The sequence below is a fragment of the Colius striatus genome, chromosome 1 (assembly GCF_028858725.1).
Source record: "Colius striatus isolate bColStr4 chromosome 1, bColStr4.1.hap1, whole genome shotgun sequence".
In the NCBI taxonomy this organism is placed as follows: domain Eukaryota; kingdom Metazoa; phylum Chordata; class Aves; order Coliiformes; family Coliidae; genus Colius; species Colius striatus.
Window position 1 is genome coordinate 16,398,952 of NC_084759.1, and position 17,022 is coordinate 16,415,973.

Consider the following 17,022-nt stretch of genomic DNA (forward strand, 5'->3'; position numbering starts at 1 on the left):
TTTTTCTTTCTTTCTTTCACAGTGCTGTGTGTTCTTTGTACCGTCGAGATCAAGAAGTTTGTAAAGTAATTCTAAATAATTTACTTCCTATAACAGTAGGCTTGGCCCAGTGCAACACACATACTGAAGAGGCAGGGCTTGCCCAAGGACAGTTTTTGAAAGTTGTTGGAGCCTTTTGGTATGTTTTATCTATTTAATGCAGAAGTCTGTTAGGCATGAAGTTTTTAACTTTGCAATCAATGTGAAGACTGTAATGCTGTTGTGTGTCTTACTGTTGGTATTCTACAATAGCTTTATCCAGCATTTAACTTTCCAGGTTTTGTGTGTCTTGTTATATTTGTAGAAATGAACTGTATTTTCCTTAAGATATTATTAGCACAATAAATGCTACACTGTTGTGTACTAACAAAGACCGATTGTACTCTAATTGCTTCAGTAATTGTAGCAAATGATAAAACTTCAGCAACCAAAAATGAGTGTTATTTACAATTGTAAGTTATCACTAAAAACATCAAATCTACACAAACATGCCTATTGAGCACGGAAGAATGAACTGGGAGCAGCAGAAATGAATTTGTCAAATTCTTCCTCACCATTGTCGATGGTTTTTTCATTTATTCAAATCTTCTTTATTTTAGGCATTTAGCTCGAGGAGGGAAATGCACAGCACCAGTTAGGGTGGCCCTTTTAAACTGCATGAAAGCCCTGCTTGAGGTAATCCCAGTTTTTCTGACGTTCATTAGCATTTTAAGTGTCTACTTCAGGTATACTTCTAAACAGTATCTAAAGATCTTCTGCATGCATCAGTATATATTGCATTGTAGGTCTTCTGTATATTTAAAACCACAATATTAATTTTCTTCAGGCTGATCCTTATTGCCAGTGGGCCATCCTGGAAGTGATAAATGAAAGTCTTCCTGTGAGTGATGCTTTCCCACATTTTCTCGCAGATAGTCACCATCAAGTTCGCATTCTTGCTGCAAGGTCTATTATCAGGTGATAACCTAGAGCTTTTATGTTTTTTTTAACAGTTTCACTTCACCAGCTGTTACTTCTGCTACTTTATAGCTGCTCTTTTCCATACTTGTGTGAGTTTAATCTTGATGGAATATAAAAGCCTGTCAAGTTACTTTGGTTAAGGTGTTCATGCTTTGTCTACATTTCAGTTGTTCTGTGATGTGAGAGATAGAGATAAAAAATATGTCTAAGAACTCTATATATTATAATAATTCTTGCACTAAATGTAGTATGCAAAACTTGAATAGTTGTTTATCCTCTAGAAATAGATAAGATACATTGTGTAGCATAAAAGCTTATTCAAAGGATCTTGTGTTTTGGATGCTGTATACAGTTCTTTCTCCATACATCAAAGGATGCAATGGAACTGGAATAGAAGTAGAGGAGGGATGTTCAAAACTATGAAACACTTTATGCACAGCTATTAGTTGCATAAACTGGAGCCCATCAGTACAAAAAAAGTCAAATTATGGAGATATAGTATGATGCTAGAAAATCTGGACCAGAACAAATTGAAGATTGGCAGCTCTTTCCAGTTTAAAGACTAGAGGACATGAAGTGAAGCTAACAGGTTCAAGATCCTCAGAGAATATGTTTTCCTCCTTCATACAATGTTCAGTTATGCTGGGTGTTACCCTGCTACCTTCAACTGTATGAATGTTTAAAGGGGTTCAAAAAGCGACAAATTAATAAACAAGAAAATTATTTAAGGATATTAAATACTGTCACCACTTCTAACTCATAATCTGCCTAGTTCACCTGTGATGTTGTATTGAAAGAATTATTATGAATACAAGGCAAGCATATTGTAGTCTTAGGTATCTGCTAATAGTCACTTAGAAACAGGTAGAGTAACATTTCATCCAGTCCACTGTGGTCTTATTTTTTACAAAGAGCAAAGCGGGTCAGGCCTTTAGCTACAAAAAAAATAATTTTTTGAGAGACATTTTGTACATGCATATATAGGGTAGATATATTCCCAAAGTACTTCATGACATGAAATGTTCCATTATGATGGAAAACTGAAGTTTGACTTCCTGAACTGATAGAAGATGGGAAATGTATATTTTCAAGCTATCCTCCATCATTGCACGCCAACAGATATTCTTAGTGATAATGTTTGAGGGAGAGGAGGGAAGGACTGCTGTCAAAGAAAGCTAGGAAAATATTCAGAAAATCAGAATCCTCTTATTTAATAGGCACAACATGCAGTAATTCTGTAGACTAAATGTTATGCTAATAATTATTCTTGGTTTTTTTTAAGTTTGTTTCAAGATGTGAAACAGAGAGATTCTTCTGGAATGTCAAAACCTCTTCCCTTGAAGCTCCAGCAAAAGGCTTTTGAGAATGCATATCTCAGAGCTCAGGAAGGAATGAGAAATCTGGTACCAACATTTAGTCATTAGTTATGCCTTGTTTTCTTGTTGTGAGTAAGATGACTTTTTAAATGATTGTATTTAGTTTTCCGAGAACGTTAATTCTTCTGGACTTCTGATAGTCTGAGGTGGTGAAACAAAGTGGTCATCAGGAAATTCCTTAAAACATCCAGTCAGCCACTTTTCTGCTCATATCAGAAGTTTGTAAACTTTTTCACTGTATGATTCAGACTGCTCTTGTGTATCATACTATTTGCTGTGGTTGGTGTCAGTACTGTAACTCTTAAAAAACAGAGAAAAAGAATATTCTCAATATTCTAGAAGATGTAAATTGTGAATGAGGCAATGTAAACTCAAATTATGTGTAGTGTAAAACCACATTTGTAAATTTCAGTGAGAATGTGTTTCCAGTGATATTACAGCAGTGGTTTTCAGAAAACCAGAATTTGCTTAGAAAATTGAACTATTCGCAAGAAACTTCAAGGGAAGGGAAAGTTTTACTTCAGTGCATTGACTGGAAATAGTGGTGTATATTACTGTGGAATTTCTGTAACAACTTTTCTCTTAGTGTCTTTCACTTTTCCTCCTTCCTTGCTACTACGTTAAGTCATCTACACTGTCTACATACTTCATTTTTTTCTGTCATGCTATCATCTATCTGCATGTTATCTCTGTCACGTTTTCTTTCTGTTCCCGTTGGCTGCTGTCTTGTAGCTTGTGGTCACTGCTGAAGCCTCATCTCTCTGTCATCTCACTTCATCTCTCTGTACTGTTATCTTATTTCTCTGTTGCCTTGGCTCATGTTTTGCCACCTCAGCTTGTTGTTGTCTATTAGCTTCTACCCTTTCATTGCAGTTTCTTGTGACTTTTATTCATCACTTGTCAACACCATGCCTTAATAGGGGAAGAACTACATTTGAATTACAAGACAGTTCTTTCCTATATGCATCAGGGAGGAGCAAAAAGACTTGTTTTGTCAATGCTTCCGTCATTTCTCTGTTAAGTGCATTGCCTTTGTTTAAACTGCTGATGCTAGTAACACGGGCTGAAGTGTATGAGGTATCAGCATGTGTACAAGCATGCTGGAGACAGTAACTTCTAGTTGTGGAGTGCAGGAGACAGCTGGGAGAAGTAATTTTAAGCAATCAAAGCAAGATTTTCAGCAGTATTTATGTCAATGCCCTTAATTTTAAAATATTTCTGCTAATTTATTAATTAGGAGATTGCTTTAACAGAATATTTGTACAAATTCTTTATTATTTCTTATAGAATCTCAGGGGTGATGCAAGTCCTGAAGATCTTTTGGACAAACAGTGTAATGGAAAAGCAGTTTTGCTGATGCTTATAACCATGGTTCTGTGCTGCAGTCCGGTCTGTGAAAAGCAGGCTTTGTTTGCCATTTGCCAGTCTGTTAAAGAGAATGGATTAGAACCTCACCTTGTGAAAAAGGCAAGTATAAATCTCCATTGTATGTTTAGGTTATAAATTGAGGTTAGGTTAAAATTATAACGGTACAGAATGCTTTTGTCAATACTGAGAGTTGTTAAAATTTGTGAATGTGGAGCTAATGTGGGAATGAGTATATATGAATGAATTCCTAGTTGTATTTAATGACCTACATAGAAATAATGACATCATAAAAGGCAGTTTATGTATATAAAAGCACAGATCTGAAATGTAATTAAATTTTTATACACTGAAGAGTGCAGATCCAATTTTTTAAAATGATAATTCTACTCAGTGTAAGTAAAGTCAATTTCCAATTTGGAAAGTATGTAAAAGAAGTGCCAAGTACTGGAAGATTATATGTGTCTTATGGACTTTTATTTTGAGGTTCACAAGAGAATACTGAAATAATTGCTTTTTTTACTGCAGCTTTGCATGCCTATAATGTTTTTAGTGTGTGTTCTCTACTTTTTATCCTTTCTGTTTGTTGCCTTGTGGTTTTATGCACAGTCTCTACACTGCCAAAAGTGTCCTCACTGTCCTTTTCTTGCATACCTCATACAGAGTATTTGTACCTCCTTGATTACTCTCTTTTGAGCCAAGGCAATACAAATAATTTTAAAATTGCTTATGCTAAACAGGAGATAAGTTATACAAGTGTGCATTAAAAGGCTGCAGGTGGGGTACAACATGTAGTACTGTCAGTTTGCTGTAGGATCATGTACCCTGCATACTAGTTCTGCCATCTTGTTTTATTTACAGGTTTTGAAAAAAGTATCTGACTTTTTTGGCTATAAAAGTATAGAAGACTTCATGACATCACATTTAGACTATTTGGTGATGGAGTGGCTGAAAATAAATGACAGTGGATATAGCCTGTCTGCTTTTCCTTATGTTCTTCTGAACTGTACGAGCCTTGAGGAATTCTACAGGTAAGTTTCCTGTATGAAAACAGTTTATTTAGATTTATTTACAAAGGTGACACAGGGTTCCAAATTTCTAAATGTTGTAATGCATCAGAATTTTGTTGTAATTCCAAGTCTCTTGGGTATTACGTTTATGATGGTTAAATTTTTTTATGTAGCAGTAGCTAAACAGTATATTCAAGTTTAGTTACATAGTGGAGGAATTGTATTTGCTGTATTACGCTGGAGATTTTTTAATCTAATTCAAGGACATTCCGGAAACGTATTTTCTTTATACAGGTCTTATTATAAAGTTTTGGTTCCACACTTGGTGATTAGAAGTCAATTTGAAGATGTGAAATCACTTGCTGAAAAGATTGAAAAAGATTGGAGGCAGGTTCTAGCAGACTGTTTTCCAAAGATACTTGTGAATATCCTCCCATATTTTGCCTATCAAAGTCATGGAAAGCGTGAAGTAGCAGAGCAGAGAGACACAGCTTCTCAAGTCTACGACATGCTTAAAGATGAAAATTGCTTAGGAAAGCAGGTATCTATTTGAAATGTGTGAATTCTGTTCCATGGCATTTAACAGACCTGATAGAAACATGTTCCTGGACATGTTCCTATGCGACCTGATCTAGGTGAACCTGCTTCTGCAGCAGGGTTGGGCTAGATAATCTCTAAAGGTCCCTTCCAACCCCTACAATTCTATGATTCTATGAAATGTCTCTATATTTCTAGAAAAATAAAAATTGTTCCAGTTTGTAGATAGAAAATTACTATTTTAACAAAGCCAAACTAGTCAGGTTTTATCCCATGGTTTTGAAGTAGCTGTTCAGTAGAAACTTTCAGGTAAACAGTTGGCTCAAGTTACAATTTTTTTCAGAATATAATAATTTTTTTTTTAATCCTGAATTTCCCTGTCATGTATCTGTTTAAGTCAGTTGTGCTTTCCTCGTTAAGTATTTTGTTAATGCTTATGATAAGCCATCCTCTCCAGAGGCAGACTTTACATTCAGAACTAGTAGTGCATTAAACATAACTTTTGTTTCCAGATACAGTTGTTCTGTATCTGGGCTAATTTCTGAATTCAGGGATTGTCGCAGATAATTGGATAAATGAAGAATCCAAGCAGGAAAAAATATTTTTTCTCAGAAGAAAAAGAAATGTTAAATTATTTTAGCTAAAATAATTTTTTCTTATTAAAATCCTCTTTTTATTCTTCTAGCAAATTGACAATTTATCTCATAATAACTTACCAGAGATTGTGGTTGAACTGTTGATGACCTTCCATGAACCACCTGATTCCACGGTAGAAGAAGGAGCTCGTCTAAGTAAATATATAAGGTACATGCTTGTATATTTTCCAAATGCCAGACGTGTTTCTATATCACTGTACATTAAAATGTGCCCTTCAGGCATAAGAAGAGGTGGCTTTTAAGTTGAGAATTACAGGATTCTTTTGCCATCATTAATGATGTATCATATGCATCTTCATTTTTATGAGCTTTTCACTCTGTTTTTGTCTTAAAAATATCACCATTCGCAGGAATATGTCTGGAAATAATTTTCTGGATTTTTGTAATCCAACACAAACTGTTTGGCAAAACATGCTACTTCTTGGAGTTATTGAAGAAGATATTTTTATTGTAAAAATATGATGTTGAAAGAAACCAAAGCACTTTTGTTGAAAATCTGCCAAAAAGGCTAAGGATTTCAGAACTTTATAAAAGAAGTTTGTTTCAATGAGTTTATTGAAAGACTGTATGTAGTGTCTGCTCAAACAGCAGTTTTGTTACTGTCGTGATGCATTCCTTTTCTTCATGAGGTCCCAGTGGACTTGACTACCTTTTCTTTTATAATGGAGAGGTTCATGATTACTTTTTCCTCAACCAATTTGTTCCCATAATTACAAAATGCAGAAGATTTATCCATAAATTGCAGTAAATTTTTCTATGAAGTAGCTTAAGTGAGACAAATCTTTGGGGTTTTAGCAATATGGTCTTTCAAAAAAGACTAAAAGAATGTTTGAAAAGTACAGCTTTGAAAGCTACCATAGAGAGCCAACAGATCAATAAACAGAAGATTTATGACGTTCTGCTGGTTGGTTTTGGAGCTTCTTACTGAAGGCAGAAAAGATTTCCTAGGAGTTACTTGTTTATTCAATGAGATTTATTTTGTTTAACATATTGGGTTTGATTTTGGAAAGAAATTTTTTTAAATCTCTCTTTTATTCATTTTAGGGAACTGGATCCTGCTCCTAATCCTCCTCATTTTCCATCTTACGTGATTAAGGGAACCTTGGACTATATTAGCAACTGTCATAAAAGCAAATTAAAAAGTCTTATAGCAGTTCTTTCTAAAAGCCCTGTAAGTATGTAGTGATGATTTGATTTTTCTGTAGAATGTACATTTACAGGAGATGGGGCATTCCTTTTCTTCTGTTGTATCTAGCAGTAGGACAAGGGGTAATGGGATGAAGCTGGAACAAAATAACTTCCATTTAAATGTAAGAAAAAAATATTCCACTGAGAGGGTGAGGGAGCCCTGGCACAGGCTGCCCAGGAAGACTGTGGAGTCTCCTTCCTTGGAGGTCTTCAAGACCCACCTGGACACGTTCCTGTGTGACCTGATCTAGGTGGACCTGCTTCTGCAGGGGGCTTGGACTAGATGATCTCTAAAGGTCCCTTCCAACCCCTACTGTTCTATAATTCTTTTATGAGTACATTTCCATTTAATTAGACATTTTTGTCATGTATATATGCGGAAAAAAATACAGCCTTGGAAACTTTTCTGTTCTTTTGTTTGCCTTCTGAAATGGAAGAAATCTGAAGTTCAGCGACATGGTAACCTTACAGAAATGACATGCTTGAGCTCTTACATGCATTGTATAATATATATAAAATAATGTATAAACAGAAAGGATTATTGTATAGGTTGGGGAAATTTGTGTGTATCACACAAAATTTATATGCAGTTTATTTCTTTAGCATATGTCTGAAGAACTTTGTAAAATAATTGCATTTGGACAATTTTACCTAAAATTTTTTACCTAAAAATACAGTTTGCTTTCCTTACTGATAGTGTGAAATTTTATAGTCTGTGATATTTATAGACATTTGATTTTCAGATATTCAAAACAAATATGAAGGCGAATACAATTATGCAACCTTTGCAATAAATCACAAACATATTATTGTCTTGTAACATCATTCCTTAGAAATGTAACTTTTAAAACAGAATAAAATTTGATCTCACTTGTTGTCAACAACTTACTTGGCCTATCCATAAACAATTTAAAAGTAAGGAAAAAACTTTCTGGGATACGTTTGTCTAAATCTTTAGAGTGTAAAAGTTAGTATTGCCAGATAGTGGAATGAATTCTTTAGTATTTAGCACAACCTGCTTGGCACTGTAAGATACTTACCTTTTTCTTCAAGTTTGCAGTTGTAATAGTTACAATCTATGTATATAATATGCAATGAAATAATGTGTTTCGTATGTATGAGTATTATGTTTGAAAGAATACAGATGGAAGCATTACCCAATGTCTTAATGTGTTTTATTTGATGTTTCTCCTGTTGGTAAAAACTTCCATAACTGATTGGTTTTCTGAAAAATGTGCATAACCTTTCCCATGTGGGGAAAATAAAAGACGAAAAAAGCAAATTAGGAGGCATGGAGCTCATAAGTCTTTTGTTTCTTTAGAGCATTAAAAATAATAAAGCCTTGTTGTCTATGTCTTTAAAAAGAAAAATCTCTGTCACTTACATTTTTTTCTTGCTATAAAGTTTATCTCTATTGGCATTATGAATTATTTTTTTACTCAAAGTTTATTCATTTTTAGGATTCGTTCCAGAAAATCCTGCTAGCCCTATGTAAGCATGCATCAGATACAAACAACATTTACAAGAAACACAGATTTCTTATCATTTATCACTTGTTTGTTAATCTGTTACTTAAAGAGATAAAAGATGGTTTAGGGGGAGCATGGGCTTTTGTCCTTCGAGATGTAATTTACACCCTGATTCACCACATCAATAGCAGGTAAATATATCTTGTTTTTCCTGTCTGGACTCCCTTGTTCTTGTAACCTTACATTTCAGTATCAGTAGTAGATGTTAATTCATTTGTTAGAAATAATTTAAATTTGCTGAGAGAAAAAATCAAATTACCTTTCTTTGATAATTTTGGAATTTAGATTTAGAACTCTTACTAAAATGTGGAATGTTTTAAATCCATAATAACTGTAATTGTATTTAAATGTTTGCTATACTGAAGAATTTTGTGTCTTTAATAGGCTATAAAATTGTAGAAATAAGAAGTATTTGGAGATATGTTGAGAGTGTTGGCAATTTGAAGAGTATGGGAGAAAAATTCAAATTGTGGAGCTTAGTGTAAGCACATGGCAACTTGTTGAGTTAATAAAGAGTATTGATGTTTATACTCTCATCAGTAAACAGCTAACATGAGAGAATTGGTACATGTTATCTTAGCTCATCTTCAGATTGAGAGAACTGGTACTTCTTCAGGATTAATATTTACCTAGAGATTCTTATCTTTCATAAGGACTGCAGATATTTCCTAATTTGAAGTTTAGCTTTGGGTTTCCAAGACAGTTATTCACCTAAATGACACTAAGTTTAAGTGCAAGTTGATTGCTTTACTTGTTGGAAGCATTTCATACCCTGAAATACTGGAGAGGTGTGGATTTTATTATTGTGACCAACACTGAATGGGAGTGAGGGCAGTTAATGCGCTGCAGGGCAAGGCTACCATTCAGAGAAACCTCTCTAGCTGTAGGAGTGGGACCAACAGGTATGTTATGAAGTTTAACAGTCTTTTATCACAGATGGAATCACTCCATACATGAGTACAAGCTTAAGAACTGAGTGACTAGAAAGTCGCTTTGCAGAAGAGGACCCAGGAATGAGTCTTGGAGGAGAAGCTGGATGAGTCAGCAGTGTGCTTTTCATCACTTTCATCATCATGGAAGCTCACTGTGTGTTGAGCTGTGCTGGCAAGAGTGTAGCCAGCAAGTTGAGGGAAGTAGTCATTCCCCTCTGAGTCTTATGAAGCTGCAATAGGACCACAGTGTTCAGTGTGAGGCTGCTCAAGCCAGGACATGAGAGATAATGACAAACTGGGATGGATTGAGTGGAAGACTCCTAAAGGGATATGTAGAGTTGATCTAATTTCTTTTCTCTGATTTCTGGAGGGGAAGATACCTTTTACAGAAGGGAGAGACAGATTTATCCTAGAAGTGTGCAGTGAAAGGATAAGAGGTTGCACCCACCAAGTTGCAGTATGGGGAATTCTGGTAGGACCTAGGAAAAAAACATTTTTGCAGTGAGAATAGTCAAATATTGGAGCAGTTTCCTCATAGAAGCTATTGATCTGCATCCCAGGAAGGTGTCAGAATTGAGATCAACAAAACCCTGAACCTGATCTAACTTTGAAGCTGACCCTGCTTCAGGCAGGAAGCTGGACTAGATAATCCTCAAGGTCCTTTGTGACCTAAATCTCTTTTTTTTTTATACCTGTGTTAGAGGAGGATTCAGAGAGTATATTTTCTACTTTGTTCTATTTCTGCCAACATTGCTCTGGCAAGTAATAATTTAAAAGCCTTTTTGGATTGGTTTGAGTTTTTCTTTTCTATTTGGAATATATCTTTCTTTAAGTTTTTTACTCCATTTTTATGATGATCTGTGGTTTAGTTCTCTTTTGTCTTCTGAGGCAAATTCTTAGAGCAAATTAAATTGATAAATTAGATTCATTTCCTCCTTTAAAATCATATTTAAAATTCCCCTTTTCCCCTAATCTTCCCTATTATATCATAGGTGAATACTTGAGACTGTGACAATTTGTATTGCTGTAATTCCACCCTTTTGTTTCCTGTGACAGGCCTGTTATTATCAGAGAAATATCCATGCGCAGCTTTTCACTCTGTTGTGATCTTCTTCATCATGTTTGCCACACAGCAGTTACGTGTTGCAGTGATGCTCTAGAGAGCCACCTTCATGTTATTGTAGGAACCCTAATACCTCTCGCTGTGGACCAGCCTGAGATTCAGGAACAGGTAGTTTTGAGTTGCTACTTATTTCTTATCTATTAGCTTTCCAGTTCGTGTTCACTGCCATGAAAGCTGTGTCTATACTCATGTTCAATTTTAATTCTTTTTTTTCTATGCTGTGTAGATTTATATAAAAATATTATTTGGGATGCAACACTATGCCTTGAATTTTTTAAGTAAATGTGGCTTTAATTTGGGTGCTTCTATTTTGCCAAATACTGTGTTCTGTATTCAATTCCTGTGACTTTAAACAGTGATAGAGATGTATTTAAATCAAAATTGCTGAGATTACCATATTGCTTATTTTCTAATTCTCCCTTTACTTAGTCTGTTAAAAAATCATCCTTCAAGAGCTTTAATATTGTTGTGATGTCTTTTATGTCTGCTTTGAATCTGTGTGCCTTTTTCAGCCGAATTTGAAAGAGGTATAAAACTTTCAGGGTAATTTTCAGGAAAATAATTACCTTACTGGAGTATAGACACCAAATCAGTGGTACCACTAAGGAAAAGATGGAACACAGGCATTGCCAATCTCCTGAGGATCGCAAGCTAATTAGTACAAGCACATCAAGTAGCCAAGCAGTTACCTGCAAAACTCTCTGGGTGATTTCAGAGGAAATACGATGAAACCCCTTGAAAGGAGAAGGTGTCTAGAGGTCAAAGAGGAAATATGTGCAAAGAACAGATTTCAATAGTTCAGCTGTTTATTTAAGAAGTTATCATGAAAAAAAAGAGTGGCACATAGGCCTTAAAAGGGAAGCACAGCAGTTTCAGTTGTGTGACAAGCCTTATTTTCCTTCTGGTGATGATTTGGGTGTGCATTCTCCTAAGGGTAGAAATATACTTAGATTCAGTGACTTAAAATTAGTAGCTGAAGGTGAGAAGGGTATGCCTGTTTCACTTTAGTCGTTATAGTTGTCTGATGGCATAATCTTATCTTAAGGCTCAATGTACACCTTTGTGATTGCACTGTAGTCCTACGATGTTCTCTTCCTTGTACTTCCTGTTCAACTGGAGCTGATCCATCTGAAAATAGCTTGACAATCTTCTCAGCATAGTGATCATGATCAGGTTTATAAATGTCTATGCAAGCAGTTGTCCATGCACAACTGCAAAGGCACCATGTCAGGGTATCCCTGGGTAGAAGCAAAGTGGAGAAGGCAGAGGTTTCTCTCAATTAGAATTGATATCACATATGAAACCTTCTCATAACATACTCCTGCAGGGAAGTTCTTCTGCTAGTGATCACTTTTTGGTTTCTTCTCTTGATTTTCCTTCTAGCATTGACTATAGGCTAGTTAGTAATTTTCAAGTAAATACAATCCTCCAAATGAAAACTTGATAATTTAGATTGTAGACCCTTCAAAGCTGCCTGGATTCCATATCCAATTGTGTTGATTTGTAAGTAAAGCATAAAAGCAGTGTTTTTGCAAAGAAAATATGGTAACTTTTCAGCAAACATTTGTTCAAGTTTTAGATCTGTTATAAAACAAATTCTGCCAGAGTTAAGTGGTTTGGGCAATAAATTATGATATTTAGGCATTTCTCCAGGTTTCAAATTACTGGCAGTTTAGCGAGAATGGTAAAGTCCTAATAACATCAGAAAGACTTCTTGGGTTGCTAAATCATTGCCAATATTGCAGTGATTGTATTGGCCAGTATTTGAAATCAGCTTCATCAAAAGGCAGAATAAAACTACAGGCTATAATAATAATAAGCTTTGATATCTGTTTGGGAGAAGAAGTACTGAAAGTGCCTCACGATTTTAGAATACATCTGTAAACATTTCATCATTTTTCACAGTGTAAATAAATTCTCTTACCTTTTTTTTATTGAGTTCTCAGTTTAATGAAACTTGGAGAAATACAAACTTTATAACTTGGATAAGAAATAGGGCTCAAAAATGTTTCTGTCTTTTTTGGTTTTAATTTGCTTTTTATGTTCAGATCCTAGGTTTGTTGAAGTACCTGGTGATAGATAATAAGGATAATGAAAATCTGTACCAAGCAATTAAATGCTTAGATCCTTTCCCTGAATACCCAGCTTTTAAAGATCTGCGAGCAGCCCAACAGAAAATAAAATACAGCAAAGGACCATATTCTCTGTTGGAGGTAATTAGATTTTAAAATATCTCACAGCATAATGGTTTTTGTAATGCAAACTTTCAGAAGAAAAAGAGTTTTCTAGTTGTAGATATAGTTGAGAAAGTTTTAAATTAGACACATAGATTCTTTTTATTGCCAGTTTCAGACACTGAGGTGTTTGTAGGTCTCCTATTTTGCATCTATTAATATCCACATTGTGGACTCCTGAGAGCTGCTTCTTTACTTAAAGCCTTTATTTGTATGGTGTATGTGCTTAATACAAAATGTTGTTTTGCAGGAAATCAATCACTTTCTCTCGGTTGGTATTTGTGATTCACTGCCCTTAACACGGCTGGAAGGACTGTATGAGTTACGCAAACAATTGGAACAATATAAAGATCAGATGAAGGATCTCCTGAAAAATTTCCAGGGTACAGTTCTCTAATTATGTATTTTATTTCTTTTGTATCTGGTTTTAGGACTGCAGCAATGTAATCCTATTCTAGTTTGACATAGAGTGTTGTTTTTCTTTCTTGGTTTTGTATGTTTCACAGTTTCACCTTATTATAATTCCACGTGCAGACTAGAATGACATATATCATTCATGCAAAATTTGAAGTACCTTTAGCAGAAGAGTACTGTGTCCAGTTCTGGGCTCTCCAGCTCAAGGGAGATAGGGAACTTCTGGAGAGAGTCCTGCAGAGGGCTGCCAAGGTATCAGGGGTCTGGAACATCTCTCTTACAAGGAAGGACTGCGAGTACTGGGACTGTTCAACCTGGAGAAGACTGAGGGGGACCCTTATCAATGCCTATAAATACTTATAAATACTGCTAAAGGGCAGACATCAAGAGGATGGGGAGAATCTTTATTCTGTAGTGCCCAGTGACAGGACAAGGAGTAATGGGCACAAGGTGGAACACAGGAAGTCCCACCTGAACATGAGGAAAAACTTGCTGTGAGAGTGAGGGAGCCCTGGCACAGACTGCCCAGGGGGAGTGTGGAGTCTCCTTCTCTGGAAGTTTTTGCAGACCCACCTGGATGCATTCTTGTGCAACCTGATATAGGTGGACCTGCTTTAGCAGGGGGTGGTGGACTAGATGATCTCTAGAGGTCCCTTCCAACCTCACAGTTCTGTGGTATGAGGTGTGTCGTGGTTTAGACCCATCAGGGAACAAAAGACCACAATTCGAGTACCCAAGAGGCTGAGAATTGGCTAAGGGCAGGGAGAGCTTAATTGCCACTTAAGGTTCAGGACAAAACAGACCAGGCTACTCGGCTTGGGGAAGAAAACAGAAAATAATTTAATGCAACATTAACTAAAACATAACCTTGAAACCCAAAACATAATGAAAATAAAACAACACAGAGTAATACAACAATGAAGAGTCCGACCAGCCTTTTTAAGAACACCTTCTTGACACACCTCCCCTCTTCCCGGGCTCAGAGCCCTGGTCCTGGTGTTTTTACCTCGCCCCCCTCGAACGGTTGCGGGGGAACGGGGAGTGGGGGCTTCAGTCAGTCTATTCCTCCAGACCTGTCCTCCCTTCAAGTCCGTGGGGTAACTCACACATATGGCAGCCCTGCACGGGCTGCTCCGACCCACATTTATTCCAAAGGCTGCAGCTCCTCTCTGCCTCTCGTGTGGGGCTGCTCTGCGGCGTGCAGGCTCTCCAGCACGGCCTGGGCCATGGCCGTCTCCCCACACAGTCCCTCGCCTGTCCGGGCTCACTCACATGGAGCTGCTGGTAACCCTCCGTCCTGCCATGGCCCTCCATGGCTTGCAGGGGTACAGCTGCATTCTCGCCATGGCTTGTAGAGGGGTCTCTGGTCTATTGCTTCTCCTTCCTTCCTCCTCCTTTGGCTGAAGGGTCCACATGGTCGCCTCCATCTTGTATCACTCTTACACCTCCTGCCAGCACTTAAAATTCCGATCCCCTAAATAGTGATGGCAGAGGCGCCAGATTGGCCCAGCCAGGCCGGAGGTGGGTGTGAACCCAGGAGCCGGGGCAGAGTCCGCAAACTCTTTACCGGGTCTTCACTGCAACCCGCTCCCCCTGTTACCAAGCAAAACCAGCTCCTTGCTAAACCAGAACAAGGTGTTATATGGCAGAGAGGATAAAATGCCCTTCCAACTTTTGACATTGGGCACTTAAGATTCTGAAAGACCAGGATAAGGTGTATATATTGGATTGTGGCTGCTTTATCAGTGTTCTTGTGTTTGAGTCTCCCTGCTTTTTTAAATGCAGTGAATCCAGATTTTGTTAAAGGCATAGTATGTTAGAAGGTAAAGCTCTTGGAAGTTTTAAACTGGTAGAATTCAGTTTAGTTGAACCTTGCCACATCCCAGCCCACTGTTTCAGTGCTTAGTCCAGACCCAGTTCCTTCCTATTTTGGTTTTCAAATGCTTGAGCCAGACCATTTCTTTTTTTCTTCTCTACATCAAGTGTTTATCAACTTGTGTGCATGACAGAAAGATAAAAAGAGCTGATGTAATTCACAGTAAATAAGTGCTTGTTGCTTTGATTTATCCTTATATTAAAATTCTGTTAAGGACTTACAAATCATAGAATCATAGAATGGTAGGGATTGGAAGGGACTTTTAGAGGTCATCTAGTCCAACCCCCTGCAGGTTCACCTAGATCAGGTCGAACAGGAACATGTCCAGACACGACTTGAAGACCTCCAGAGAAGGAGACTCCACCACCCCTCTGGGCAGCCTGTCCCAGGGTCAATCACATTAAAGAAGTTTTTCCTGAAGTTTAAATGGAACTTTTTGTCCGTTACCCCTTGTCCTATCACTAGATACAACAGAAAACGTGATGCCCCAACCTCCTGGCACCCACGCTTTAGATATTTGTAAATATTAAGAAGATCCCTCCCACAGTCTCCTCTTTTCTAGACTAAACAGCCCAGTTCCCGCAGCCTTTCCTCCTATGAAAGATGTTCCAGTCCCCTGATCATCTTGGTGGCCCTGTACTAGATTCTCTCCAGAAGTTCTCTGTCCCTCTTGAGCTGAGGAGCCCAGAACTGGACACAGTACTCCAGATGAGGCCTCACCAGGGCAGAGTAGAGGAGGAGCAGAACCTCCCTTGATCTGCTGGCCACACTCTTCTTGATGCATCCCAGAATGCCATTGGCCTTCTTGGCCATGAGGGTACATTGCTGGCTCATGGCTAGTTTATTATCAACCAGCACTCCCAGGTCTCTCTCTGCAGAGCTGCTCTCCAGCAGGTCAATCCCCAGCCTGTACTGGTGCATGGGGTTGTTCCTTCCCAGATGCAGGACTCTGCACTTGTCCTTGTTGAATCTCATGAGGTTCCTCTCTGCCCAACTCTCAAGCCGGTCAAGATCCTGCTGAATGGCAGCACAGCCTTCTGGGGAATCAGCCCAGTTAATTAGGCACAGTAAAATTCTGTGAAATTCCTCATAGAAAACCTTATTTTGGGATACTCATTGGATTTGAATTTAGAACAGATTGGTGACATTAGCTTGAATGCTGTCAGGGGAGTCATGTAGTGTGACTTCACCGTTTGAAATAAAATTCTGACACTAACTTATGTAGTATTTCCCATATTTAATTATCATTTCTACATTAAAACATATAAAATAATAGCATTTGTGTATTCTAGTTTTGGGGATTCTTTTGCATATTCAAATTCATGTACATTTTTCTCAAGACATTATGAGTAAAAATAATGCTTTTAAAAATGAACTATTTAATACCAATTTGCTTCAACATTAATAAAGATGCTGAAACAATGCTGTCTTCTGACAGGTTCACATTACACAACATGTAATTCACAATGACATTTTGTGGGTTTATTTTTCTTTTTGAATGATAGAAAAGCCAGAAGATTCTGTAGTAGTGAAATTGGTGGTGAACTTACTGCAGCTGGCCAAGATGGCAGTTAACCATACAGGCGAAAAAGCTGTACTGGGTAAGTTCATTAGTCCCACAGACATCCTGGGATGTCATTGCAAATCCCAGATTGAAACTGTGGCCGTTCTCACTGTTACTTCCCACTGCTGCTTTGCATTTTTACCAGAGGTGTAGCCATCAGGAATGTTAAAATGGATGATATGTCTTCCCTTCAGTTGCTTTATTTTGCAGCTTTGACTA

The 17,022-nt window shown here is 37.3% G+C and overlaps 1 protein-coding gene across 7 annotated transcripts in view; it reads left to right on the plus strand.

The window, feature by feature from the left end:
• The window catches only part of ATM (ATM serine/threonine kinase), a 68,873-nt gene that overhangs the window by 19,816 nt on the left and 32,035 nt on the right, over positions 1-17,022 (plus strand). For all 7 annotated transcript variants that reach the window (XM_061991958.1, XM_061991968.1, XM_061991976.1 and 4 more), the window contains 14 exons: positions 23-178; positions 639-714; positions 866-996; positions 2,282-2,402; positions 3,663-3,842; positions 4,602-4,771; positions 5,045-5,291; positions 5,973-6,091; positions 6,988-7,114; positions 8,592-8,791; positions 10,649-10,823; positions 12,764-12,928; positions 13,200-13,332; positions 16,745-16,840. In XM_061991958.1, coding sequence (XP_061847942.1) covers positions 23-178; positions 639-714; positions 866-996; positions 2,282-2,402; positions 3,663-3,842; positions 4,602-4,771; positions 5,045-5,291; positions 5,973-6,091; positions 6,988-7,114; positions 8,592-8,791; positions 10,649-10,823; positions 12,764-12,928; positions 13,200-13,332; positions 16,745-16,840 — 2,096 coding nt within the window. The remainder of the gene's footprint in view (positions 1-22; positions 179-638; positions 715-865; positions 997-2,281; positions 2,403-3,662; positions 3,843-4,601; positions 4,772-5,044; positions 5,292-5,972; positions 6,092-6,987; positions 7,115-8,591; positions 8,792-10,648; positions 10,824-12,763; positions 12,929-13,199; positions 13,333-16,744; positions 16,841-17,022) is intronic.